This window comes from Chiloscyllium punctatum, chromosome 32 (assembly GCF_047496795.1).
Source record: "Chiloscyllium punctatum isolate Juve2018m chromosome 32, sChiPun1.3, whole genome shotgun sequence".
In the NCBI taxonomy this organism is placed as follows: Eukaryota; Metazoa; Chordata; class Chondrichthyes; order Orectolobiformes; family Hemiscylliidae; genus Chiloscyllium; species Chiloscyllium punctatum.
In genome coordinates, this window is record NC_092770.1 from 56687821 (window position 1) to 56715703 (window position 27883).

Below are 27883 nucleotides of genomic sequence, written 5' to 3' on the forward strand. Positions count from 1 at the left end.
GCTGGGTTTTTCTGACTGATTGACACAATACTAATTGCAATATCTAATTTAAGCCAAAAAGAGTTAATTGGCTCTTTGAGGCCTTTAAGTCCAGCAGTGGTTTGGTTACATTTCCCAGGCCAAAACCTTTAAATGTACAGGTGCTGCCCTGATTTAAATGCAGCACTTCATTGAAATCAAGACTCCATCTGTCACTCCTCAGCACATTGGCTCATATGATGATGAACCTGTTGTATTCGGAGGCAACCTCCTTCGCTCACCACTAAACCTCCCAATTTTGGTGTCATCTGTAAATGTACTTAACACAACTCAAGATTATATACAAATAATTTAGGTAAATGATATGGTAGAAATGCCTGTCCTAGAATGAGAGTTCCAACACAACTGCTTTCATCAGTGAACAAGAGCTCTCCATATTTACGCTTACCATGATTAACTTTTCCAGAAATTGCTGTGCAGAATCTGTCAATACTGGCCTACCCTAAGCATTTTAAAATAGTTCTACAATATAGTAGAGAATATCTGGGGCAACCTCTTTTACTGCTGCTTCCTCTCCCAACTCCTTTTTCAGGCCCTCCTACAAGCTTAAGGGCTATGCGTTTTGTTACATACACCCTGAATCCACAATGTTACTGTTCTGTATTTTCCATGATAATGCTTGCTGGTTTTCCTTCCATGATTAAAATATGATGAGCTTTTGTTCTTTCAGAGTTTTGTATTTTAAACAATTGTGTATATACTCTAAGCTTCAAACAGCACCCAATCAATTACATGTTCACTTTTTTTCTGCAACACTTTAGCACTTCTAGTTTAACATCTAGCCTAACAGCAGTGCTTTTTCTTCACACTATGCCTGCAATCCTTCAGAGGACCGGTAGCAACAATCTATTAAAACAAGCACTTAAGACTGTATCCCAGATGCGAATTAGGAGGTAAGCATTATCGTGAAATATATAATAGCGAACATATGTATCCTGTATTACCGATCCCTCTGACATTGCAAGATTATGCTTCAGACTTGTCCATGCACCTATCAAAGCTGTTCCAGTACAGCTACATCACTGGTAGGCGAAAGTGAGGACTGCAGATGCTGAAGATCAGAGTCAAAGTAATGGTACTGGGAAAAGCGCAGCAGGTCTGGCAGTGTCCAATGAACGGGGGAGTCAACATTGCAGGCATAGTCCCTCCTTCAGAAAGGACCTATAAGAGGGAGATGGATGAGAGTGCGCAGGAGGATGAGAGCAGGAAGGACAGAGACAAGATTTCAGGGTCACAGGAATGTGCTGGCAGACAGCAAACTGGTTTGAAGTGTGTCTACTTCAATGTCAGAAGTATCCAGAATAAGGTAGGTGAGCTTGCAGCATGGATAGGTACCTGGGAGTTTGATGTTGTGGACATTTCAGAGACCTGGATAGAGTAGGATGAGGAATGGATGTTGCAGGTTCCAGGGTTTAGATCTTTCATTAAAAACAGGCAAGGAGGTAAGAGGGAGAGGTGTGGCCTTCTTAGTCAAAGATAATATAACTGTGGCTGAGAGAATTTTTGAAGACTCGTCTGCTGAGGTTAGAAACGGGAGAGGAGGTCACACTGCTTGGAGTTTTTTTAATAGGCCTCCACAGAGTTTCAGGGAGGTGGAAGAGAGGATTAGCAAAATTATTCTGGGTAGGAATGAAAAGAACAGGGTTGTCATTATGGGGGACTTTAACTTCCCCAATGTTGACTGGAAATGGTATAGCTCTAGTCTGTTGGACAAAAACTGATCCATCCAACGTGTACAGGAGAGCTTCCTGACACAGTATGTCAAAGGGTCGACGAGAGGGGAGGCCACACTGGATCTGGTGCTTGGTAATGAACCAGGCCAGGTGTTTGATTTAGTTGTAGGTGAGCACTTTGAAGACAGTGACCATAATTCAATTACGTTTAGTTTAGCGATGGAAAGGAAGGCCAAGAGTTATCGGTCGGGCAGGGCAATAATAACGTGATTAGGCAAGCATTAGGATGCATAGAATGGAGTAGCAAATTGCAGGGGATGCAGACAATCAAAATGTGGAGCTGGTTTAAGGAACAGATATTGTGTCCTTGATAGGTATGTCTCTGTCAGGTAGGGAGGAAGTGATGAGGTAAGGGAACCGTGGTTTACAACACGAATTGCATCTCTTCTCAAGAAGGAGGTTTATGTGTTGATGAGGCAAGATGGTTCAGATGAGGTGACAGAGTTACAGATCAGCTAGGAAGGATTTAGAGTTAAGAGCAAAGAGGACATGAGCAGTCTTTAGCAAATAGAATAAAGGAGAACCCTAAAGCTTTCTCTAGGTATGTGAGGAATAAAAAGATGATTAGGAATAGGGCCAGTCAAAAACAGAAGTGGGAAGTTGTGTGCACCCTGTAGAGATCGGAGAGGTGCTAAATGAACATTTCTCATCGGTGTTCACTCAGGAAAAGGAGAATATTATGGAGGAGAAGAATGAGGTACAAGATATTAAACTAGAAAGGATTGAGGTTAGTTACCCGCAAGTGTTATCAATTCTAGAAGGAGTGAAAGTAGACAAGTCCCCTGGGCCGGATGGGATTTATCCGAGGATTCTCTGGGAAGCTAGGGAGGAGATAGCAGAGCCTTTGGCTTTGATATTTGAGTCATCATTGTCTACAGGTTTAGTATCTGAGGACTGCAGGATTGCAAATGTTGTGCCCTTGTTCAAGAAGGGCAGTAGAGATGATCCAGGTAATTATAGAACAGCGAACCTTACTTCTGTTGTAGGAAAGGTTTGTGAAATGATTATAAAAGATGAGATTTATAATCTAACAAGTAGCAATTTGATTTCAGATAGTCAACATGGTTTTGTCAAGAGCAGGTCGTGTCTCTCAAACCTCATTCTCCTTTTTGAGAAGGTGACCAAGCATGTAGATGAGGGTAGGGCAATTGACATGGTATACATGGACTTCAGGAAAGCCTTTGATAATGTTCTACATGGTAGGCTGATGGAGAAAATGCAGAGGCATGGAATTGAGGGTGATTTAGCAGTTTGGATTAGAAACTGGCCTTTCTGAAAGAAGACAGCGAGTGGTGGTGGTTGATGGAAAATATTCAGCCTGGAGTCAAGTTTCTAGTGGTGTGCCACAAGGATCTGTTTTGGGACACTGCTGTTTGCCTGCGTCTAAGTCATTTATAGTAAATTTGTAGATGACACTAAAGTTGGTGGAGTTATGGACAGGTTGGAAGAATGTTGCAGGGGGACTTGGATAAACTGCAGAATTGGGCTGAGAGGTGGCAAATGGAGTTTGATGCAGCTAAATGTGAGGTGATGCACTTTGGGAAGAATAACAGGAAGGCAGAGTACTGGGTCAATGGAAAGATTCTTGGTAGTGTGGATGTGCAGAGAGATCTTGGAGTCCATGTGCATAGATCCCTGAAAGTTTCCACCCAGGTGGATAGTGCTGTGAAGAAGGCATACGGTGTGTTAGATTTCATTGGTAGAGGGACTGAGTTCTGGAACAGCAATATCATGCTGTAACTATACAACACGCTGGTGCAGCCACACTTGGACTATTGTGTACAGTTCTGGTTGCCTCATTACAGAAAGAATGTAGAAGCATTGGAAAAGGTGCAGAAGAGATTTACCAGGATGTTGTCTGGTCTAGAGGCAGCGGTCTTATGAGGAAAGTTTGAGATTTTGGTCTGTTCTCATTGGAAAGAAGGCTATAAGGGGGGATTTGATAGAGACATATAAGATGATCAGAGGATTAGATAGGGTAGACAGTGAAATACTTTTTCCTAGTGTAATGGAAAATTATCCATTTACTGTGAAATTTAAAGAATGCTTTTGTTTAAATCAATGCTGTGCTGAGCTTTGTAAACTATGCTTTGAAGGTTTGCAGTCAGCTTGTCTGTTTGAATTCTGTAAACGTTCAACTTGACCTTGTGATAGTCTAACTCAGCGAAAGCTGAATAACTCCTGTCTAGGACCAGGGGATGAGAGGATAACAACTTGAGTTTCCCCAGTCTCTGCCCTTGAGAGTGTGAGATAAGGAATGTTATAAGGCAGGCGTCTGTGTAATGTTTCAGTACTCTTTGCATTGAGACATCTGACTTAGTGTAATGAGTCAAAATCCTGAAGGATTTTTAATAAAGACCCTTTCTTTGCTCCTGGTAATTATTGAGTCAAGTAGATTTAATTTCCATGACACTAGGATGATGTCAGCTTGTATGAAGGGGCATAACTATAAATTGAGGGGTGATAGATATAAGACAGATGTCAGAGAAAAGTTCTTTACGCAGAGAGTGGTAAGGGCGTGGAATGCTCTACCTGCCAATGTAGTTAAATCAGCCACATTAGGGATATTTAAACAATCCTTAGATAAGCACATGGATGATGATGGGATAGTGTAGGGGGACGAGCTGAGAATAGTTCACAAGTCGGCGCAACATTGAGGGCCGAAGCGCCTGTTCTGCGCTGTATTGTTCGATGTTCTATGTACAAGATGCAAGTCAGGAATGTGATGGAATAGGTTCTAAGTTAGCTCGCTGAGCTGGAAGGTTTGTTCTCAGATATTTTGTCGCCATGCTAGGTAATATTAGTGAGTTGATGTGCTGTCCCACTTTCTCTTTGTCTTGGTCTGTTGTGGTGAGAGATGTCACTTCCAGTTCTTTTTGAGGTTGGTAATTGGCATCCAAATCGATTTGTATATTGGAGCTCCGGTTTGAATGCCAGGCCTTTAGGAATGTGGTCTTTGTTTAGCCCGTCCCAGGATGGATGTATTGTTCTGGTCAAATTGGTGTCTAGTTGTCTGTGTGTAAGGATATTAGTGATAATTGGTCTTGTCTTTTGGTGGCTAGTTGGTGCTTGTGTATCTTGGTGGCTAGTTTCCTACCAGTCTGTCAGATATAATGTTTGTTGCAGTCCCTGCGGGCTATTTTATTTGACATTCGTTCTGGCTTTTGAAAAAGGGTCCTTTAGGTTCATTAAGAGGTTGTTTGTGGCATCATGGTAGCCCACAAATCTACAATGCAGAGCTGGAGTAGTCTGGTCATCATCTCTGTATGGTAGCATGGTGAGAGTCTCTGGGCATCTTATCGTCTTGTTTAGGTTTGTTGTGTAAGAATTGGCTGTGCTTAGTGGGAACCTGTTGTTGAATAGGTGCTCTTTGCAGCACCCAGGAACTGAGGTGCCAATGTGTTGTGGCCCATAGAATGTTGGAATGATTACTCAACTACAGAGCATCTGGTCTGACGTTCTTCTGTAGACGCTAGTCTGCAGCTCTCCATTGGCTTTTTGTTTTACTGTTGAGTTATTTTTCCTGAGATTCTTACACACTTGATGCAACTGCAAATGGCAACTTCTGTGAACAAGCAAAATTTATAAGTACAGTACGATACAAGCTTTGGAGAAACCCTAAACACTCTTTGTCATGCTCGTGAAGTGTGTCCAGGGAAGCTGTCTGAACAAAGAAAACAGTCCTGCCTTTATACAAAATCTTTCCATCATAGTCAGTAATGCTCACAAGACAATGCCCAGTCACTCACTCAGTCACATGCCACTTGACACAATGCAGTGACCATCTCACCTCCAGAAACAATGCAAATAATCTCTTAATGGCTAGATCTGGTGTGAATTGTATTTTTTAACTACAGGGAGTAGTCAGAATTTCAGCTGTAATGTTCTTATTGATCTCTGAATAGGGGATGAGGATGTAAATAGGCTTTTGAATGGCAAGGAACCCATGCCCCTGTCTGCTCTGCCCCCATCCCCTCTCTAGGTTAGCAGAGCAAGTTAACTCTTAATATTGCACTGACAGCTAGAAAGGGAAGTCTGTTGTTCTCTTCCTCTTTTTGGTGATCTTTATATCAATAAGGATGTTGTTTGTGGTCTCTTTTCTAATGTCATCCACTTCATGATGACAAAGGTGTCATCCACCTAGTGGATCCAAAGCTTGGGCTGGACCATGGGGAGGGCTGCTTGTTCCAGCCTCTGCATAACTGCTTCTGTCAAGATATGATAGAATACTGAGTGCCATTCCAACACAATGTTTTGACATCATTCCTGATGAAGGGTTATGCCCAAAACATCGACTTTACTTGGATGCTGTCTGACCTGCTGTCTTTTTCCAGTGCTATACATTTTGACAGCAATATCACAGGCATGCAAAAACACCCAAATAGGTTTGTGCAGAAAACCCAGGAGCAATCTAACCCTGCTAATTGCCCCAGTTTACTCTTGATTGTTAATAAAGTGATGGAAGATGTCAGTGCTATCAGGCAGCACCTGCCCAGTTTGGGTCCTACCAGGGCAACTCATTACAGCTGTGATTCAAACATGAACAAAAAAACAGCTAAATTTTAGAGGGGAGGAGAGAGAAGCACAGTCCTCGACACCAAGGCCACATTTCATATAATGCAGTATTAAGGAGCGTCAAAGGGAATTCGAATGAAAACTCTCCACTGACGTCACTATCTGAACTCCCCTATCAACATTCTGGAGATTCTCATTTGACCAGAAGTGAACTAACCATACAAACACTGATTACAATGGCAAGACAGAAGCTAGTAAGTAACTCACTTCCTGACTCCCCAAAGCCTGACCACCATCTACAAGATGGAAGTCAGGAACATCATGGAATACTCACCACTAATATAGGTGAGTGCAACTCCAACACAAGTATTTTGACACTATCCATTGCAAACAAGCATGTCTGATTGGCATTACTCGCTCTGCCACTGACACTCTGTAGCAGCATTGGGTGCCATCTATGCAGAAATTCAAAGAATATTAGACAATACCTTCTAAACCCATGACCACTTCCACGTAGAAGCCAAGGGCAGTAGTTACATGGAACACAGCCACCTCCAAGGTCCCTCCCAAGCCACTTGCCTTCTTGACTTAAAGGTTCCTGTTGCTGCTTGGTCAAAATCTTGGAATTAGGTACCTAATGGCATTGCAGTCAACCTACAATGTGAACTAAAATGGTTCAAGGAAGCAGCTCTGGATGGGCAATAAATACTGGTCTGCCAGCAATGCCCATAACCTATAATTGAAACATTTTTAAAAAATGCTCCCTACTGTACAAATTGAGGTTTTATATATTGCTACCAGGTCACCCCTTAGCCACTGATGCGCTCTCAAAATTCTCCTTTTGTAAGTAATAGACCTCAACCTGGTAACCCTCTCTGCACACTCTCTCTCTCCGAAGCCACCTTATTCTTCCTATAGTATAGTGAACAGAAGTGTGCGTGCTACTGTGTGGCCTGACTAAAGTCTTGTACAAGGTGCAGCATAACTTGCCAACTTTTATACACAATGCACTGACCATATTAAGGGCAAGCATGCTGCACACTTATTCACTTGTTTTTCCAATTTCAGCGATCAATGGACTTGAAATCCAAAATCCCTCTGGAGGGTTCAGAAAAGATTTAGAAAAATATTGCTAGGGTTGGAGGATCTGAGCTACAGAGAGAGGCTGAATAGGCTGGGGCTGTTTTTCCTGGAGTGTCAGAGGCTGAGGGGTGACCTTATAGAGGTTTACAAAATTGAGAGGGGCATGGATAGGTTAAATAGACAAAGTCTTTTCCCTAGGGTCGGGGAGTCCAGAACTAGAGGGCATAGGTTTAGTGTGAGAGGGGAAAGATATAAAAGAGACCTAAGGGGCAACTTTTCCACACAGGGTGGTACGTGTATGGAATGAGCTGCCAGAGGAAGTGGTGGAGGCTGGTGCAATTGCAATATTTGAGGCATTTGGATGGGTATATGAATAGGAAGGGTTTGGAGGGATATGGGCCAGGTGCTGGCAGGTGGGAATAAATTGGGTTGGCATATCTGGACGGGTTGGACTGAACGGTCTGTTTCTATGCTGTACATCTCTATTACTCTACATCAATGCCTCCAAGAGTTACTGTTGACTTTGCTCTTGCATTTGATCTCCCCACACTTTTCTGGATTAAACTCCATCTTCTATTTCTCTGCCAACTTTGCAACTGATTGATATACTGCTGTATGCTTTGAAAACCTTCCTCATATTGATAACTCCACAAACTTTCATGTTACCTGCAAGCTTACTAATTAGACCATCTGCTTTTTATCCAAAGTTATTGCGACCAAAAGAAGTCCCAGCACTGTTCATTGTGGAACACTGTGCAGACCTCCAATCAGAAAAATACCCCTCCACAACTATCCTAGTTTTGTAACCAACTGATTTTTATCCAACTTGCCTTGGGTGCTGCCTTCTGGAGCAAGCAGCTAGGAGTGACCTTGTCAAATGTTTTAATACAATTCCATATGAAAAACACTCACTGCCATCCCTTTTTTTAATTTCCTAAAAAAAGCTTGATTTAAGTCTGAGATAAGATCACCCTGCATTAAGTCATGTTGGTTATCCCTAAAAAGTCTTTTCAGCTACACACATCCTATCCCTCAGGGTCTTCGCCAATAATTTCTCTATCACTGATGTAAGGCTCGCCAGCCCAGAACACCTAGATTGTCACTGTTGTCCTCCTCAGTGTGTGGTGTCCTTTTAGGATCTTGCCTGTGGCTAAAGAGGATGCAAAGAAAGACCCCAGCAATCTCCTCCCTTGCCTCCGATCAGGCCTGGGGACTTCATGTTTTTCAAGACACTCAACATCACCTCCTTAATGTTAACATGACCCAGAATATCAACATACCCCTGCCATAATCTTACTATCATCCATGTCTTTCTCCTCTGGGAAGCTAGGGAGGAGATAGCGGAGCCATTGGCCTTGATTTTTATATTGTCGTTGTCTACGGGAATAGTGCCAGAAGACTGGAGGATAGCGAATGTGGTCCCCTTGTTCAAGAAGGGGAGTAGGGATAGCCCGAGTAACTATAGGCCAGTGAGTCTCACTTCTGTTGTGGGCAAAGTCTTAGAGAGAATTGTAAGGGATAGGATTTATGAACATCTGGATAGGAATAATGTGATCAAGGATAGTCAGCATGGTTTTGTGAAGGGCAGGTCGTGCCTCCAACCTTATTGAATTCTTTGAGAAGGTGACCAAGGAAGTGGACGAGGGTAAAGCAGTAGATGTGGTGTATATGGATTTTAGCAAGGCGTTCGATAAGGTACCCCATGGCAGGCTAATGCAAAAACTACGGAGGTATGGCATTGAGGGTGCATTAGAGGTTTGGATTAGGAATTGGCTGGCTGGAAGGAGACAGAGGGTAGTAGTTGATGGTATAGGTTCATCTTGGAGCGCAGTTACTAGCGGTGTTCCACAAGGATCTGTTTTGGGACCATTGCTGTTTGTCATTTTTATAAATGACCTGGAGGAGGGGCTTGAAGGCTGGGTGAGCAAGTTTGCAGATGATACGAAAGTCGGTGGAGTGGTGGACAGTGAGGAAGGATGTGGCAGGTTACAGCGGGATATAGATAAGCTGCAGAGCTGGGCAGAAAGGTGGCAAATGGAATTCAATGTAGCTAAGTGTGAAGTCATTCACTTTGGTAGGAGTAACAAGAAGATGAGGTACTGGGCTAATGGTAGATTACTTGGTAGTGTGGAAGAGCAGAGGGATCTTGGTGTCCATGTACACAGATCTCTGAAAGTTGCCACCCAGGTAAATAGTGCTGTGAAGAAGGCATATGTTGTACTGGGCTTTATTGGTAGAGGAATTGAGTTCCGGAGTCCTGAGGTCATGTTGCAGTTGTATAAGACTCTGGTGCGGCCTCATCTGGAGCATTATGTGCAGTTTTGGTCACCATACTATAGGAAGGATGTGGAGGCATTGGAACGAGTGCAGAGGAGGTTTACCAGGATGTTGCCTGGCATGGTAGGAAGATCGTATGAGGAAAGGCTGAGGCACTTGGGACTTTTCTCATTGGAGAAAAGAAGGTTTAGGGGAGATTTGATAGAGGTGTACAAGATAATTAGGGATTTAGATAGGGTTGACAGTGAGAACCTTTTTCCGCGTATGGAGTCAGCTGTTACTAGGGGACACAGCTTTAAATTAAGGGGTGGTAGGTATAGGACAGATGTTAGGGGTAGATATTTTACTCAGGTTGTGAGTTCATGGAATGCCCTGCCAGTAGCAGTGGTGGACTCTTCCTCTTTATGGTCATTTAAGCGGGCATTGGACAAGCATATGGAGGTTATTGGGCTAGTGTAGGTTAGGTAGGCTTCGGTCGGTGCAACATCGAGGGCTGAAGGGCCTGTACTGCGCTGTATTTTTCTATGTTCTATGAATCTTTCAGATCTTCTATGTCACAAAGCTGGTCAATGTTTCTAAAATCTGTTCCTTTTCTCAAGGATACTGTGTCCTTGTTGTTTTTTCAGAGGGGTCATAACCAGCTCCCGGTTCTAATTGGACTGGTTTGATACAGAGATGAAAGGGTATTGAGGGGCCTTTTCATTTATATGTAAACAAATGAGACTTCAGTCAAAGTGGTCATGTTTTAGAAGTGACCTGTATAATGAAAGGGGAGTGGTCAGCTCTCTGGCTGAACAGTTTAGTCCAGAACTAGTTAGGAGTTCAACAGTGAGCTGTGTGGAAACGGGTTCTGTTTCTCCTTCTGCCCTTCTAACTTCAACCTATAAGCATTTGTTCTATTTTTACAGTTTTTTTCTTATGGTGGTTTGCTTATTGGGATTTTTGTGTATATTTGGAACTGCAAAATTAAGTCTCTGGTTTGGATAGACTGAATTCTGTAGGGGTTCTTTATTCGGTTCTGTGTTTCATTGTGTAATTTTGTGAATTAATCTTTTGTCTGTTTTAAAACCTGGTAGTCAACCTAGCTAATTTCGGATAATTTTCACTGTACACTGACTGAAACAAATTGCAAAGTTTTGGTCTGGGCTGAGGAGGAACTTGAGGGTTGTGAATCTGTGCAGTTCCCTGCCCAGTGAACCAATTGAAACTACCTCATTGCATGTTTTTAAGGCAGACTTTAAAGTTTTGAACAGTAAAGAAATTAAGCGTTATGATGAGCGGGTGGGTAAATGGAGCTGACACCATGAAAAGATAAACCATGATCTTTTTGAATGATGGAGCAGGCTTCATAGATCAGATGGTCTACTCCTGCTCCTAATTTTGTATATGGAACATTCCAGCGCAGTATAGTTCATTCAGCTCTCGATGTTGTGCCAATCTGAAGCCCATCAATCCTACACTATTCCATTTTTATCCATATGTTTATCCAATGACCATTTAAATGCCCTTAAAGTTGGCAAGTCTACTACTGTTATAGGCAGTGAGTTCCATGCCTGTATACTGAGTAAAGAAACTACCTCTGACATCTGTCCTATATCCATCACCCCTCAATTTAAAACTCTGTCCCCCATGCTAGCCATCACCATCTAAAGAAAAGGCTCTCACTGTCCAGCCCAACTAACCTTCTGATTATGTTATGTCACATTTCAACTTCCTTCTCAAAGCAGCATCAAGTCTCTCAGCCCTTCCTCATACGACTTTCCCTCCATACCAGGCAACATCCTAGTAAATCTTCTCTGCACCCCTTCCAGAGTTTCCACGTCCTCACGATAGTGCGGTGACCAGAACTGTATGCAGCACTCTGAATGTGGCCGCACCAAAGTTTTGTACAGCTGCAGCATGACCACATGGCTTCGAAACTCAATCTCTCAACTAATAAAAGCTAACACACTATATGCCGCCTTAACAACCCTATCAGCCTGGATGGCAACTTTCAGGGATCTATATACTTGGACACTGATCAACTGAATCACCTCTCTCTTTTCTGCATTAAACTCCACTTGCCACCTCTCAGCCCAGCTCTGCAGCTTATCTACGTCCTTCTGTAATTTGCAATATCCTTTGGCACTATCCGTAACTCCACCGACCTTCGTGTCATACGCAAATTTACTAACCCATCCTTCTATACCCTTATCCAGGTCATTTATAAAATTGACAAACAGTGGTGGTGCCAAAACCGATCCTTGTAGTACACCACTAGTAACTGAACTCCAGGATGAGTCTTTCCTAACAGCCATCACCCTCTGTCTTCTTTCAGCTAGCCAACTTCTGAACCAAACTGCTAAATAACCCTCAATCCCATTCCTTTGTATTTTGTGTAATAGGCTACTGAGGGAAACCTTATCAAACGCCTTACTGAAATCCATATACACCACATAACTGCTTTATACTCATCCACCTGTTTGATCACTGTCTCAAAGAACTCAAGGTTTGTGAGGCACAACCTATCCTTCTCAAAACAGTGTTGACTATCCCTAATCAACGTATTCCTTTCTAGATGATTATAAGTCCTATATCTTATAACCTTTTCCAACACTTTACCCACAGCCAAAATAAGGCTCACTGGTCTATAATTATCAAGGTTGTCTCTACTCCCTTTCCTGAACAAGGGGGCAACCGTTGCTATCCTCCAGCAATAGTCTTCTGGCACTATTCCTGTCGACAATGATAACATAAAGATCAAAGCCAAAGGCTGTGCAGTCTCCTCCCTGGCTTTCCTGAAAATCCTAGGATAAATCCCATCCGGCTTAGGGATCTTATCTATTTTCACCATTTCCTGAACTGCTCATACCCCTTCTTTGCAAATGTCAGTCCTGTCTACTCCAGTAGCCTGGATCTGTCTTCTGCTCGACTACACTGTCTTTTTTTGCCAGTGTAAATACTGACGAAAAATATTCTTTTAGCACTTCCCCTATCTCCTCTGATTCCATGCACAACTTCCCACTACTATCCTTGATTGGCCCTAATCTTTCTCTTAATCCTTTCTTATAGATATGCCTACAGAAAGCTTTAGTGTTTTCCAACAGAATCCCTACAGTGTGGAAACAGGCTGTTCAGCCCAACAAATCCACACTGACCCTCTGAAGAGCAACCAACCTGGACCCATTACTCTACCCTATCACTCTACATTTACCCCTGACTAATGCACCTAATCTATAGATCCCTCAACATGATGGGCAATTTAGCATGGCCAATTCACCTAACCTGTGCATCTTTGGATTATTGGAGGAAACCCACGCAGACACTGGGAGAATGTGCAAACCCCACCCAGACAGACGCCCGAGGCTGTAATCAAACCCGGGTCCCTGATGCTGTGAGGCAGCAGAGCTGACCACTGAACCACCGTGCCGTTTCTTGATCCTACTGCCAACAACGTCTCACATCCCCTCCTGGCTCTTCTTAGCTCTCTCTTTAGGTCATTCCAGGCTAACTTGTAACTCACAAGTGCCCTCACTGAACCTTCACATCTCATCCTAACATAAGTGGCCTTCTTCCTCTTGACGAGTTTTAATTTCTTTAGTAAACCATGGCTCCCTCAATCGACCACTTCCTGCCTGCCTGACAGGGACATGCCTATCAAGGATGCGCTGTAGCTGTTCCTTAAATAAGCTCCACATTTCAATTGTGCCTATTCCCTGCAGTTTTCTTCCCTGTCCTATGCATCCTAAATAGTGATAGAGGTGTACAGCATGGAAACAGACCCTTCAGTCCAACCCGTCCATGCCAATCAGATATCCCAACCCAATCTAGTCCCACCTGCCAGCACCTGGCCCATATCCCTACCTATTCATATACCCATCCAAATGCCTCTTAAATATTGCAATTGTACAAGCCTCCACCACATCCTCTAGCAGCTTATTCCATACATGTACCAACCTCTGTGTGGAAAAAGTTGTCCCTTAGGTCGCTTTTATATCTTTCCCCTCTCACCCTAAACCTATGCCCTCTGGCTCGGGACTCCCGACCCCAGGGAAAAGACTTTGTCTATTTATCCTATCCATGTCCCTCATAATTTTGTAAACCTCTATAAGGTCATCCCTTAGCCTCTGACGTTCCAGGGAAAACAGCCCCAGACTGTTCAGCCTCTCCCTGTAGCTCAGATCCTCCAACCCTGGTAACATCCTTGTAAATCTTTTCTGAACCCTTTCAAGTTTCACAGCATCTTTCCGATAGGCAGGAGACCAGAATTGCATGCAATATTCCAACAGTGGCCTAACCAATGTCCTGTACAGCCGCAACATGTACAACTCCTGTACTCGATACTCTGACCAATAAAGGAAAGCATACCAAACTCCTCCTTCACTATCATATCTACCTGCAACTCCACTTTCAAGGAGCTATCAACCTGCATTCCAAGGTCTCTTTGTTCAGCAACACTCCCTAGGACCCTACCATTAAGTGTATTAGTCCTGCAGCACCTCGCATTTATCTGAATTAAACTCCATCTGCCACTTCTCAGCCCATTGGCCCATCTGGTCAAGAGGTATCCGTTGCTCTCGATGTGGTCTCCTCTACATTGGGGAGACTGGGTGCCTCCTAGCAGAGCGCTTTAGGGAACATCTCCGAGACACCCGCACCAATCAACCACACCGCCCCGTGGCCCAACATTTCAACTCCCCCTCCCACTCTGCCGAGGACATGGAAGTCCAGGGCCTCCTTCACCGCCGCTCCCGCACCACCAGATGCCTGGAGGAAGAACGCCTCATCTTCCGCCTCGGAACACTTCAACCCCAGGGCATCAATGTGGACTTCAACAGTTTCCTCATTTCCCCTTCCCCCCACCTCATCCTAGTTCTAAACTTCCAGCTCAGTAACTGTCCCCATGACTTGTCTGGACTTGTCCAACCTGCTTATCTCCTTTTCCACCTATCCACTCCACCCTCTCCTCCTTGACCTATCACCTTCATCCCCTCCCCCACTCACCCATTGTACCCTATGCTACTCTCTCCCCACCCCCATCCTCCTCTAGCTTATCTCTCCACGCTTCAGGCTCACTGCCTTTATTCCTGATGAAGGGCTTTTGCCCGAAACGTCGATTTCGCTGCTCCTTGGATGCTGCCTGAACTGCTGTGCTCTTCCAGTACCACTAATACACCATCTGGTCAAGATCCTGTTGTAATTGAGGTAACCCTCTTCGCTGTCCACTACACCTCCAATTTTGGTGTCATCTGCAAACTTATTAACTGTACCTCTTATGCTTGCATCCAAATCATTTATGTAAATGACAAAAAGTAGAGGGCCTAGCACCGATCCTTGTGGCACTCCATTGGTCACTGGCCTCCAGTCTGGAAAATAATCCTCCTCCACCACCCTCTCTTCTACTTTTTGAGCCAGTTCTGTATCCAAATGGCTAGTTCTCCCTTTATTCCATGAGATCTAAGCTTGCTAATCAGTCTCCCATGGGGATCCTTGTCGAACGCCTTACTGAAGTCCATATAGATCACATCTACTGCTCAGCCCTCCTCAATCCTCTTTGTTACTTCTTCAAAAAACTCAATCAAGTTTTTGAGACATGATTTCCCAAGCACAAAGCTATGTTGACTGTCCCGAATCAGTCCTTGCCTTTCCAAATACATGTACGTCCTGTCCCTCAGGATTCCCTCCAACAACTTGCCCACCACCGCGGTCAGGCTCACTGGTCTATAGTTCCCTGGCTTGTCTTTACCACCCTTCTTAAACAGTGGCACCATGTTTGCCAACCTCCAGTCTTCCGGCACCTCACCTTGACTATCGATGGTACAAATATCTCAGCAAGAGGCCCAGCAATCACTTCTCTAGCTTCCCACAGAGTTCTAGGGTACACCTGATCAAATCCTGGGGATTTATCCACCTTTAACCGTTTCAAGACATCCAGCACTTCCTCCTCTGTAATCTGGACATTTTGCAAGATGTCACCATCTATTTCCTCACAGTCAATATCTTCCATATCCTTTTCCACAGTAAATACTGATGCAAAATATTCATTTAGTATCTCCCCCATTTTCTGTGGCTCCACACAAAGGCCGCCTTGCTGATTTTTGAGGGGCCCTATTCTCTCCCTAGTTTCCCTTTTGTCCTTAATATATTTGTAAAAACCCTTTGGATTCTCCTTAATTCTATTTGCCAAAGCTATCTTATGTCCTCATTTTGCCCTCCTGATTTCCCTCTTAAGTACACTCCTACTTCCTTTATACTCTCCTAAGGATTCACTCAATCTATCCTGTCTATACCTGACATATGCTTCCTCCTTTTTCTTAACCAAACCCTCAATTTCTTTAGTCATCCAGCATTCCCTATACCTACCAGCCTTCCCTTTCACCCTGACAGGAATGTACTTTCTCTGGACTGTTGTTCTCTCATTTCTGAAGGCTTCCCATTTTCCAGCCATCTCTTTACCTGCGAACATCTGCCTCCAATCAGCTTTCAAAAGTTCTTGCCTAATACCTCAAAATTGGTCTTTCTCCAATTTAGAACTTCAACTTTTAGATCTGGTCTATCCTTTTCCATCATATTTTAAAATGAATAGAATTATGGTTGCTGGCCCCAAAGTGCTCCCCCACTGACCCCTCAGTCACCTGCCCTTCCTTATTTCCCAAGAGTAGGTCAAGTCTTGCACCTACTCTAGTAGTTACATCCACATAATGAATCAGAAAATTGTCTTGTACACACTGAAGAAATTCCTCTCCATCTCAACCTTTAACACTATGGCAGTCCTAGTCGATGTTTGGAAAGTTAAAATCCCCTACCATAACTACCCTATTATTACAGATAGCTGAGATCTTCTTACAAGTTTGTTTCTCAATTTCCCTCTGACTATTGGGGGGTCTATAAATCCATCCCAGTGAGGTGATCATCCCTTTCTTATTTCTCAGTTCCACCCAACTCACTTCCCTGGATGTATTTCCGGGATTATGCTCCCTCAGCACAGCTGTGATGCTATCCCTTATCAAAAATGCCACTTCCCCTCCTCTCTCGCCTCCCTTTCTATCCTTCCTGTAGCATTTATATTCTGGAACATTAAACTGCCAGTCGTGCCCATCCCTGAGCCATGTTTCCGTAATTGCTATGATATCCCAGTCCCATGTTCCTAATCATGTCTTGCTTAATTGCATCATAATTGCCTTTTCCCCCCAACAATAACTCTTGCCCTGTAGCATATCCCTTTCGATCGCTAAAGTAAATATAATTGAATTATGGTCACTATCACCAAAGTGCTCACCTATCTCCAAATCTAACACTTGGCCAGGTTCATTACCCAGTACCAAATCCAACATGGTGTTGCCCCTTGTTGGCTTGTTGATATACTGTCAGGAAACCCTCCTGCGCACACTGGACAAAAAGTGACCCATCTAAAGTATTTGAACTACAGTATTTCCAGTCAATATTTGGAAAGTTAAAGTCCCCCATAACAACTACCCTGTTCCTCTTGTTCCTATCCAGAATTACCTTTGCAATCCTTTCCTTGACATTTCTCGAACTATTTGAAGGCCAATAAAAAACTTCCAACAGGGTAACCTCTCCTTTCCTGTTTCTGAAATGCGGTAGCTAGGAGGGTAAAAGTGGGGAAACCTCATATTTGAAATGCAGGCAGCAGTCTACTATGTGATTCGATTTGACCATGGTTGATTATCGAGCTCAGTACCCTAATCCTCAGCCAGCAGCCAATGTCTGTGTCTTTCTTGAAAACTAGCAGTGTGTTTGCCTCAACCACTTTATGCCCCAGTGAATTCCACAGCCTTGCTCCTCTCCCTGTGTGAAGAAATTCCTCTTTTGTGTCCCTATTAGTTCAGTCATCCTTAAATGGTGGCACCTGATTCTGAACTCCCCACCATCAGGAACATCCTTCCTACCCTGTTCTGTCAGAACTTATAGATTTCTGTGAGAAATAGGCAAAAGAGCATTTTCTATATGGGATGATTCTATGATTACATGAGTATGAAGCAATTGTTAATTCGTCTATGGTGCAGCTTTCATAATTTTGGCAGAAGCTCCCAGATGTTGGTAAGGAGAACTTTGTCAACAAGGCTCTTTAGCCTTGTCACATCCAGTGCTTTTGGATGATGTTTAGTATTTATACTGATTTTATTTATATTGTAAGATGTCATAGCCTTTTGGTACATCAGAATAGCTTCTTGAGCTATATCATAAGGTGGCCACAGTGGCATGGAGCTGGATTCAATTCAGGCCAGATTAGATGAAATGGTAGATTGATTTTTCCAATAGAATGTCAAGATGTTTACCACAGTCGGCAATGGTTAAACCACCAGGAAGCTTTTAATTCATATTTTACGTCAATTATGACATTATCTGCCAGTGAAGGAATTCAAACCTGCATCCGCAGTATATTGTTCTCGGTTGTGATTGTAAGCCCAATGACATTACCACTGTGCCACAGGGTTTGGCAGCAATGCAATCTGGGATTAATCATGGATAGTGCTTTAGTACTTTACAGGGTCTAAGATTATTTGATGGTCAGTGGTGAGCATCACTGCTTGAACATCACCTTGCTTGGATTAATTTGTGCAGACCTTGCTTATGGATATCTATGGCCCTTTGTACCAATTTCATGATCATTGTGCAAGTTCATTAATGTATGTTGTTGCAGTCCTTCTCCAGCCTGAATGATTGTGTTATCTACAATCTTGAGAGTATCATTAACTGAGAGATAACATTGTCAAAAGAAGCTAGAGTGATGGGGAGGGTGGGGGTGGTGGATTGGTATTGGACTATGTCTGAGGCCTTAAAGCAGTAGAATCATAAATCTTAATTTGGGGCATATATGTGGAAACTGTGAATTGAATTGATCTCCGTTCGCTTTTGAGAGTATTATTCAGCACAGTCCAGTAATGACCTCTGCTTTAAGAAAAATTGTGCCAGGGCAAATTACAAATTGCAAATACAAGGGTAAAGTCACATCAGTCATTCCAGACCATGGGAAGACTCTCCTTTTGGAGAGAGAACTGGTAGTGGTCACCACGCCTCCAGCTAGGGTAGAGGTTGAAGAGGAGACACATATGTGATAACCTCAACTGGTTGGGAGGGCACTGCTGAGACTGCATCTGAAGTATTTGTGTATAGTATTGGTTTACTTACTTCAGGAAAGATGTAAATGCATTGCAAGCAGCTCAAAAAATTTACTAGATTGTTACCTGGAATGAGGAAATTGTCTTTGGAGAAAAACCTGAAAATTGCTATTTCTTGTATCCCTGGAGTTTGAAGGAGTAAGAGATGACTTGATTGAAACATGAGATCCTCTGGCAAAAAGTGTTCTATGGCGAAAAAGTCTTTTCTTTTGGAGGGTTGTGTGTCATTGGAAGTCTTTATTGAAAGGTGGCTGAAGCAGAATCAGGTTGGTAGATTATTGCAAAGTAAGGGGTGGTGAAAGATCACTAAGTGTTGTGAAAGTGTTTAGGGTATGCACAGGTAGTGAAAGAGTTAAGTTTTAAGTTTTGTGAAACAAAAGGTTCAACTCTTATGACTGATCAGAAGAATTTACAGTGAGGTGCTGGAGGCAAGAGTGGTGCGTTAACAAGGTGAAAAAGCATTCATTAAGTAAAGCTATTTAACAAGGTGAAAATGCATTCGGTATGTAAAGTCAGTTAACAAGGTGAAAAACATTCATCATGTGAAGCCAGTTAATAAGGTAAAGAACATTCATTGTGTAACAGCAGATGGCTTAATCTTTACAATCAGTAAGTGCCAATAGTAACAGTCACCTATCACCATGTATGTTGCCTTATATGGATGCACATCCCTGTAAATTACTATATAATTCATTAAGAAACTGCTGTTCGAGAGAAGACAGAGAACTCCTGTCCCTGTGCGGATGGATGATTGTTCTCTCTGCCTCCAGGGCCCGGAATAAAGATGAAGGAGGTAAGACTACACTGTCTGAGTGTTTTGCTTCGACTGATATTGGGAGAGAAAAATGGCACAACAATAGTATTGATGGGAATGCAGGTTTGAAATAGTCTGATCAGCCATGATCGATTGAAAGGAAGAGCGCAGACAAGCGACTGAATGTCCGGATCCTGCTTTTTGTTCATTTATTGTAGATCTTTCTTAAGATGGAAGCTTTCAATTTCCTCTTCTTTTTCAGGACTGGCAGCCACCATTTGCCTGTGAAGTGAAGAACTTTCACTTTACACCAAGAATACAGCGACTCAATGAGCTTGAGGTGAGAGTTGAATTGCCCTGTGCCTGATGAACTTGGAGCAGTTTTTGTGTGGCAAAAGCAAAGTTTTGCAGATGCTGTGAATACTCATGCAGATCAGGCAACGTCTGTGGAGACAGAAAAGAGCGTTAGTGCTTTAGTCTGCTTTTCACCAGAGCCTTGAACAGAGGGAAAAGAGGCAGAAAGGACCAGGCAGGTGATTTGAGGTGAGAGTACGTAAAGGGGCAGGGTGCACACAATGACACTGTGTGGTGAACGTGGGTGAGGGGGCAGGTGATGGCTTTAGGGTATGTAGCTGGGTGGGGATACAGGGCAGCGAACATACAATGGATATGGGTTTTCATCACAGGATGACAGATGAGGATGGAAGAGGTCTTGATGTAATGGAGATGGTGGAGGATACGAGTGAATTTCTGCAGTGCATCTTGTAGATGGAATGCACGACCACTGAGTATCTATGATGGAAGCAATGAATATTTCTTGGTGTGTGCCAGTCAAGCGAGTTGTTTATTTTTGATGGTGTCAAGCCTCTTGAGTTTTGTTGGTAACTCTACGCACCCACACTCCTGATTTCAATTGCAGACAGGCTTTGGGGCGTCAAGAGGTTGGTTACTTGTCGCAATATTACTAGACCTGCTATTTGATCCAAAATGTATATACTCAGTTCCCTTCATGGTCAATGGTATCTCCTAAGTGGTGGTTAGTGGGGAATTCAGAAATGTTAATGCCATTGCATGTCCTGTTGTGATATTAGTTTCTCTTGTTGACAATGGTCAATGACTGGCACTTGCATGGAGTGAATGTTACTTGTCACTTGTCAGCCCAAGTTGGGATTGATGGGAGTGAGCTCATGTGTGGAGTGAATGGGTTAGAAGTAGAAAAACTTTGGTTCCGATGGAGTTGTAGTGAAGTAAAGTGAAGGAGTGAATTGGGAGTTAAGTAGTGCAGTTTGGAGTGGCGAAGAATAAGTTGGGTATCTTGATGAGTTGTGTGCTTTACTGACCTATACCACTGTATCAAGCTGCCAACAATTTTGAGAGAATTCTTAGAACTTTTGATCTTGTAGTGAGAATTTGTTTTCCTTTGAGTTATGCATTTTCCTGACATGTATACCATGCTGTATTTGGACATGGATGTCTCCAGTATCTGAGAAATTGTGAATGGTGCTGTGTGTTATGCAAGCATCAGCAAGTGTCCTCACTTTGGGCACTGGGGGAGGTGGGACTTGTACAAACTGGCCAGGTTACACCTGGGCAGGACCAGGACTGATGTCCTTGGCGGGGTGGGGGAGAAGTGGGGGTTGGCGGGGGGGGGGGGGGGGGGGGGGGGGGGGGGTCGGGGTCGGGGTCGGGGTCGGGTCGGGGAGATACTTGGTGGAGTGGTCAGGGAGGGTTTAAACTAGTGTGGCAAGGGAACGTGATCCAAAGGAGTAGGGTTGTAGATGCAGAAATTGAGGGAGATGTATAAACAAAGACAAACATTACTAAGAACAAAAACAGGCAGGGAAATGCTGCTGCAAAGAGCAGGGGCATTTGTCTGAAATGCACATGTTTCAATGCAAGAAATGTAATAGGCAAGGTAGATGAGCTTGGGGCTTTGGTTAATACTTGGAACTACGACATTATTGCAATTGCAGAAGCTTGGCTGAAAGAGGGACAGGTGTGGCAGCTGGATGTCCCAAGATTTGGACATTTACAGGTGTGATAGATGGGGAAGTAAAAGGGATGGGGGAATTGCATTACTGGTAGAGGAGTATCTCTCAGCTGTACTGAGGGAAGAAACATCAGGACTCGTGTAGGGAGGTAATATGGGTAGAACTCAGGAACAGGAAAGATGAAATCACAATGCTGGAGGTATACTATAGACATGTCAACAGCAAGTGGTAGATAGAGGGGAGAATATGTTGACAGACTTTGGAAAGATATAAAAACAGCAGGTTGCTCTTGTAGGTGATTTTAACTTTCCCTATATTGACTGGGACTCACTACGTGCTTGGGGCTTGAATGGGGCAGAATTTATAAGGACCATTCAGCTATGATTCTTGACACAATATGTAAACAGTCCAACCAAGGAAAGGGTTGTACTGGACCTAGTTTTGAGAAATGAACCTGACCAGGTGAGTGAAGTTTCAGTGGGGGAGCATTTTGGGAACAGTGACCATAATACTGTGAGTTTTAAGTTACTCAAGGATAGGGATAACAGTATTCCTTGGGTGAAGGTGTTAAATTGGGGGAAGGCAAACTCTAACAATATAGACAGGAACTGGAGAATTTTGATTGGAGTTGGCTATTTGAGGGTAAATCGGACATGTGTGGAATGAGCTGCCAGAGGATGTGGTGGAGGCTGGTACAATTGCAACATTTAAAAAGCATTTGGGTGGGTATATAAATAGGAAGGGTTTGGACGGATATGGACTGGGTGCTGGCAGGTGGGACTAGATTAGGTTGGGATATCTGGTCGGCATGGACCAAAGGGTCTGTTTACATGTACATCTCTATGACTCTCTGTGGGAGTATTTCAAATGGCAATAGATAAGAGTTCAGGAATGGCATGTTCTTGCTCGAATAAAGGATAGGCATGGCTAGTTATGCGAACCTCGTATGATCAGGGGTGTTATGACCTTGGTCAGAAAGAAAAAGGAAGCGTATGTAAGGTCAAGAGGATGGGAACTGATGAAGTACATAAGGAAATACATAAGGAAGGAATTTAAACAAGGAATTAGGGCTAAAAAGGGGTTATGAACAGTCATTAGTAATTCGGATTAGGGAGAATCTCAAGGCTTTTTATACATATAGAGGGTAGCTAGGGAAAGGGTTGGCCTGTGCACAGACTAAGGAGGGAACCTGTATGGAGTCTGAAAAGGTCAGTGAGCTCCTAAACAAATCCTTTGTGCCACTGTTCATCCAAGAGAACGATTTGGTGGAGGATGATCTCGGAAGGGAGTATTGAGTTTCTCAGCCAAGATCCAATTAAAAAGAAAGAGGTGTTGCGCGTCTTAAGTGTTAAGGGAGATGAGTCTCCAGGCCCTGATAGGATCTATTCCAGAATATTGAAGGAGTCAAGAAAACAAATTGCTGGAGCATGGACAGACATCTTTGTATCCTGTTTGCCTACAGGTGAGGTCATAGAGGACTGGAGAATAGCCAGTGTTGTCCCATTGTTTAAGAAGGGTGGCAGGGATAATCTTGGAAATTACAGACCTGTGAGTCTCCTGTTGGTGGTAGGGAAATTATTGGAAAAGATTCAGCGGGACAAGATCTATACACATTTAAAATCAAATAGACTTATTAGCGATTGACAGCATGGTTCAGAGTGTGGGAAGTCATGCCTCGCTAACTTGAATGAGTTTTTTGTGGAGGTCATGAAGATAATTGAGGGAAATGTGGTTCATGTTGTCTACATGGACTTTAGTGAAGCCTTTGACAAGGTCTCATGGCAGACTGACACAAAAGGTGAAGTCACATGGTATCAGGGGTGAGCTGGCAAGATGGATATACAACTGGCTTAGTCATAGGAGACAGGGTGGCAGCAGAAGGATGCTCTTCAGAATGGAGGGTTGTGACTAATAGTGTTCCACACCGCAGGGATCAGTGCTAAGATCTCTGCTGTTTGTGATCTACATAAATGATTTAGGAGGAAAATGTAGCCGATCTAATCAGTAAGTTTGTGGATGATACAAAGATTGGTGGTGTTATGGATAGTGTGGAAGATTCTCAGGATACAGCAGGATATAGGGCAGTTGGAGACGTGGGCAGAAAAATAGCAGATGAAGTTTAATTGGGACAGATATGAGGTGATGCATTTTTGGAAGGTCAAGTACAGGTGAAAATTATACAGTGGCAGAACCCTTGGGAGTATTGATATGCATAGGGATTGGGGTGTCCAGATCACTGAAGGTGGCAACGCAGGTAGATAAGGTAGTAAAAAAAGCTTATGGTATGCTTGCCTTTATTGGAATAAGGATAGAGTATGGAGGATAGACAAGTTATGCTGCAGCTTTATCGGACTTTAGTCAGGGAGCACTTGGACTATTGCATACAATTCTGGTCACCACACTACCAGAAGATGTGGATGCTTTCGAGAGGGTACTGAAATGGTTTCCCAGGATATTGCCTGTTATGGGGAATTTTAGCTATGAAGAGTTTGGATAGACTGGGTTTGTTTTCACTGGAATGCAGGAGGTTGAGGGGCAACCTAACTGAAGTTTAAAGATTATGCATGTCACGGAAAATGTGGAAAGTATGAGGCTTTTTCCCAGGGTAAAGGGGTCAATTACTGGGGGGCATGGGTTCAAGGTACAAGGGGTGGGGTGGGGAAGTTTAAAAGAGATGCGTGAGGTAAGTGTTTCATACAAAGGGGGGGTGGGGAGGTGAGTCCCTGGAATACGTTGTCAGAGGAGGTGGTGGAAGTAAACCCAATAGCAGTATTCAAGAAGCATCTGGAAGAATACATGAATAGGAAGGGAATAGAGGGATTTGGATCCTGTAAAGTGAAGACAGTTTTAGTATGGAAGGGCAAAAATGTGGCAGCAAAGACTTGAAGGGCCTGTTCCTTGCTGTTTTGTTTGTTGTTTTTTATTTCTTGCCTTTTTATGGTGGAGGCAAGATTATCGAAGCAGCTGAAGATTGTTTGGCCCAGGACACCAGGCTGTTGTGGTGCAACGTTAGTATCAACCTGGGTTCCAGACCTACATGTTGCAGTAGTGTATATTAATTTCCCTGAACAGGTTAATTGGATGAAGCAGATTAGAAAAAAAATACCCTGAGTACTCCAGCTGAGATGACTGATCTCCAACCATCATTATCTTCCTGGTCCTAGGTATGATTCCAACCTGGTCCTAGGTATAATATTCAACACAAAAAAGGTTGCTTCTGCTAAGATGGAATGTGCAAAGCATATGCAGCATTTCAGCATACAGGACCAATCAATTTGGAATGGAGGTTAAGAAAAATTACTTCATTGGAAAGTTGTGGATCTTGGGAATTATCTACTCCAGGGACTTGTGGTTCTTCCATTTTGAAGAAATTGAAGACACTGACAAATATGTTTGCTCTGTTATGGAATCTGAAGATCAGTCATGATCATATGAAAAAGGTTCAACTGTCCAAATGATCTGTTCTATTTCTCATGTTCTTGTATTAAAGGCAGTTACAACATCCTGGATATTTGTCTGTTTTTAAACCTGGACCAAAGGGTCTGTTTCCATGCTGTACATCTCTGACTCTGTCTCCTCCTCACTCTCTGTATCAATCTGCTGAAGAACCTCGCAGTACATTTGTTTTTCCAAGTTCTGCACCTGTTCCATCCCCATCCCCACCTACCCTATCCTATGCTAATCCACCTAGCCCTGCACAACACTGGACTCTATGGACAATTTAGCATGACCAATACACCTGACCTGCCCGTCTTTGGACTGTGGGTGGAAACCAGCATACCTAGAGGAAATCCACAGAAACACAAGAAGAATGTGTAAATTCCACACAGTTGCCCAACAGTGAATTTGAAACCGGGTCTCTGGTGCTGTGATGTAGCAGTATTAGCTACTGTACCACCTGTGTAGACATTGTCTACCACTCTGCTTTCATCAATCTTCTTTGGCATCTCCTCAAAAAAAACTCAGTGAGGCATGATTTCCTATGCACAAAGCCATATTGACAATCCTGTCTTTTTAAATACATGTAGATCTTGTCACTCAGAATCCCCTGCACTAACTTGCCTAGCTCTGACATAAAACTCACTGCCTTTTCCTTATAAACTTTCTGAAACAACAGCATCATCTTGGCCACCGTCCAACTTTCTAGCACCTTGTATCTCAGCAAGGGGCCCAGCAATTTCTTTCCTAGCTTCCTATAAAGTTCTAGGATACACTTGATCAGGTCTTGGGGATTTATCTACCTTTGTGTTTTAAGACTTCGAATACCTCCTCTCCTGTAAGAGGAACTCTTTTCAAGACATCATTATTTACTTCCCCAAGGTTCGTAGCATCCATGTCTGTAAATACTGATGTGAAATATTCATTTTATATTTCACCAATCGCCCATGCATTCCACACAGACATCCTTGTTGATCTTTCAGGGGTCCTATTCTATCCCTAGTTACTCCTTGGCCCCTATTGCATTTGTACAATTGGTTTGGATTCTCCTTATTTACCAAAGATACCTCATGTTCCCGTTTTGCCCTCCTGATGTCCCTTATACTTTACAGATTCGCTCCTTTTTTAAAAAAAAAATTTGAAAAGAATCAAAGCAGCTTGTGTACAGTACCCAAAATACCATTCAAAATACTGTCCATATCCCTCCTCCATCATCAGTAGGTTTAAATAGTTGACTTCAGCCATTTGAACAGGAACTTCTGATAGCTTCTTCCTGGAGCTTTCACACACTTTTAGTCCCAACTCTTCTGGGAGCTTCTTGCTGTCTATACCTCTCATGATTTTGTAGACTTCAAACCGGTCCCCCTCAACCTTTGTCTTTCTAATGAGAATAGTCCTAACCTGCTTAACCTCTTTTCATAGCTAGTGCCCTCCATACCAGGCAACATCCTGGTGACCCTCTCAAGCATCCACATCCTTTTGATAATGTGGCAACCACCACTGTATGCAGTATTCCAAATGTAGCCGAACCAAAGTTCTATACAACTGTAATGACTTGCCAACTCTTGTACTTAGTACCCTGTCCGATGAAGCAAAACACTTCTTGGCCACTCTATTGACTTGCGTTGCCACCTTCAGGGAACAGTGGACCTGAACACCCAGATCTCTCTCTACATCAATTTTCTCCAGGGCTTTTTCACTTGCTGTATAGTTCACTCTGGAATTAGATCTTCTAAAATGTATCACCTCACATTTGCCCGATTGAATTCATTCTGCCAATTCTCTACCCAGCTGTCCAATCTATCTGTATTTTGCGGCATTTTCTGACAGTCCACTTCACTGTCTGCTACTCCAGCAGTCTTAGTGTATCTGCAAGCTTGCTAATCAGACCACTTATACCTTTCTCCAGGTCATTTATGTGTATCCTAATCTTAATGTCCGCATCTCCCTCTCATCGGTGAACACCGATGCAAAGTGCTCATTAAGACCCTCACCCATTCTCTGACTCCACGCATAACTTCCCTCCACGGTGGATGGGAATCCACGGTTACGGAAGAGGCCAGCCATATCAATATTACTATTTTAGAAGGTGACATCGTCTGAACAGATGTGACATAGGTGAAGGAACTGCGAAATTAAGGATGGTGTCCTTGCAGGATGTGGGACGCTTTTAACCGTGTCTAGCTCGCATGCCAATTTGTCTGTCCTCTACAGCAGAAACATGGAACAGCACTAACACCTTGTCTCCTGCAACAAAATTTAAAGCTAAATCCCATGGTCTCAATACGAGCGAATAGTAACAAAGAAATTTCCTTATCCCAATCATTATGATATTGTTGGCAACGGCATCTAGTCATGGTCTTCAAAGTTTGACTTCTTTCTAATGCACCTTGAGATGCGTTGTGAATTGACTTGGTTCACTATATCCATGCCTTCTCTGGAACAGTTTTGTTTTACACAGTCAAGTTATTCCAGGAACCTTACAGGATTGCTCTACTCGGTCTGTCTTTCTTCTGTGGGAGTTTCCCTGCAGCTTAAAAAAAAGCCCCCAGGATATACTCAGACTTTGAGGTCCCATTATTTCCCATAGTGGATCACAAAATAATCTAAATAAGAAAAATCTGTCAGTAATGCATAAATCCTGTTCACACTAAAGTCAGGTTTAAAAAGCTGTTACCAAAAGAAATCACAATGGCTTCTGAAATACTTACAAGTTAAGAATTAACTTGAGATACACAGGAACCCGCTTCTCCATCCAAAAATAACCGGCTGCCAATTCAGACCAGAAGTCTAAATTCACAACAGCCCTGATCAAAACAATTGGCCTGTGTGCCTCATGTCTGGAGCCCAGATTTCCTCCAAGTTCTCTTTTTTTTATAATAAGCCTTGGTCCATGACTGGCCGAATTTATATATGTTCCCATGGGAAGCA

At 43.2% G+C, this 27883-nt stretch overlaps 1 protein-coding gene across 2 annotated transcripts in view; it reads left to right on the forward strand.

Moving 5' to 3' along the window:
* Window positions 1-27883, forward strand: part of kdm5a (lysine demethylase 5A) — a 203173-nt gene that overhangs the window by 11916 nt on the left and 163374 nt on the right. For both annotated transcript variants that reach the window (XM_072552438.1, XM_072552439.1), the window contains exon 2: window positions 19786-19863. In XM_072552438.1, coding sequence (XP_072408539.1) covers window positions 19786-19863 — 78 coding nt within the window. The remainder of the gene's footprint in view (window positions 1-19785; window positions 19864-27883) is intronic.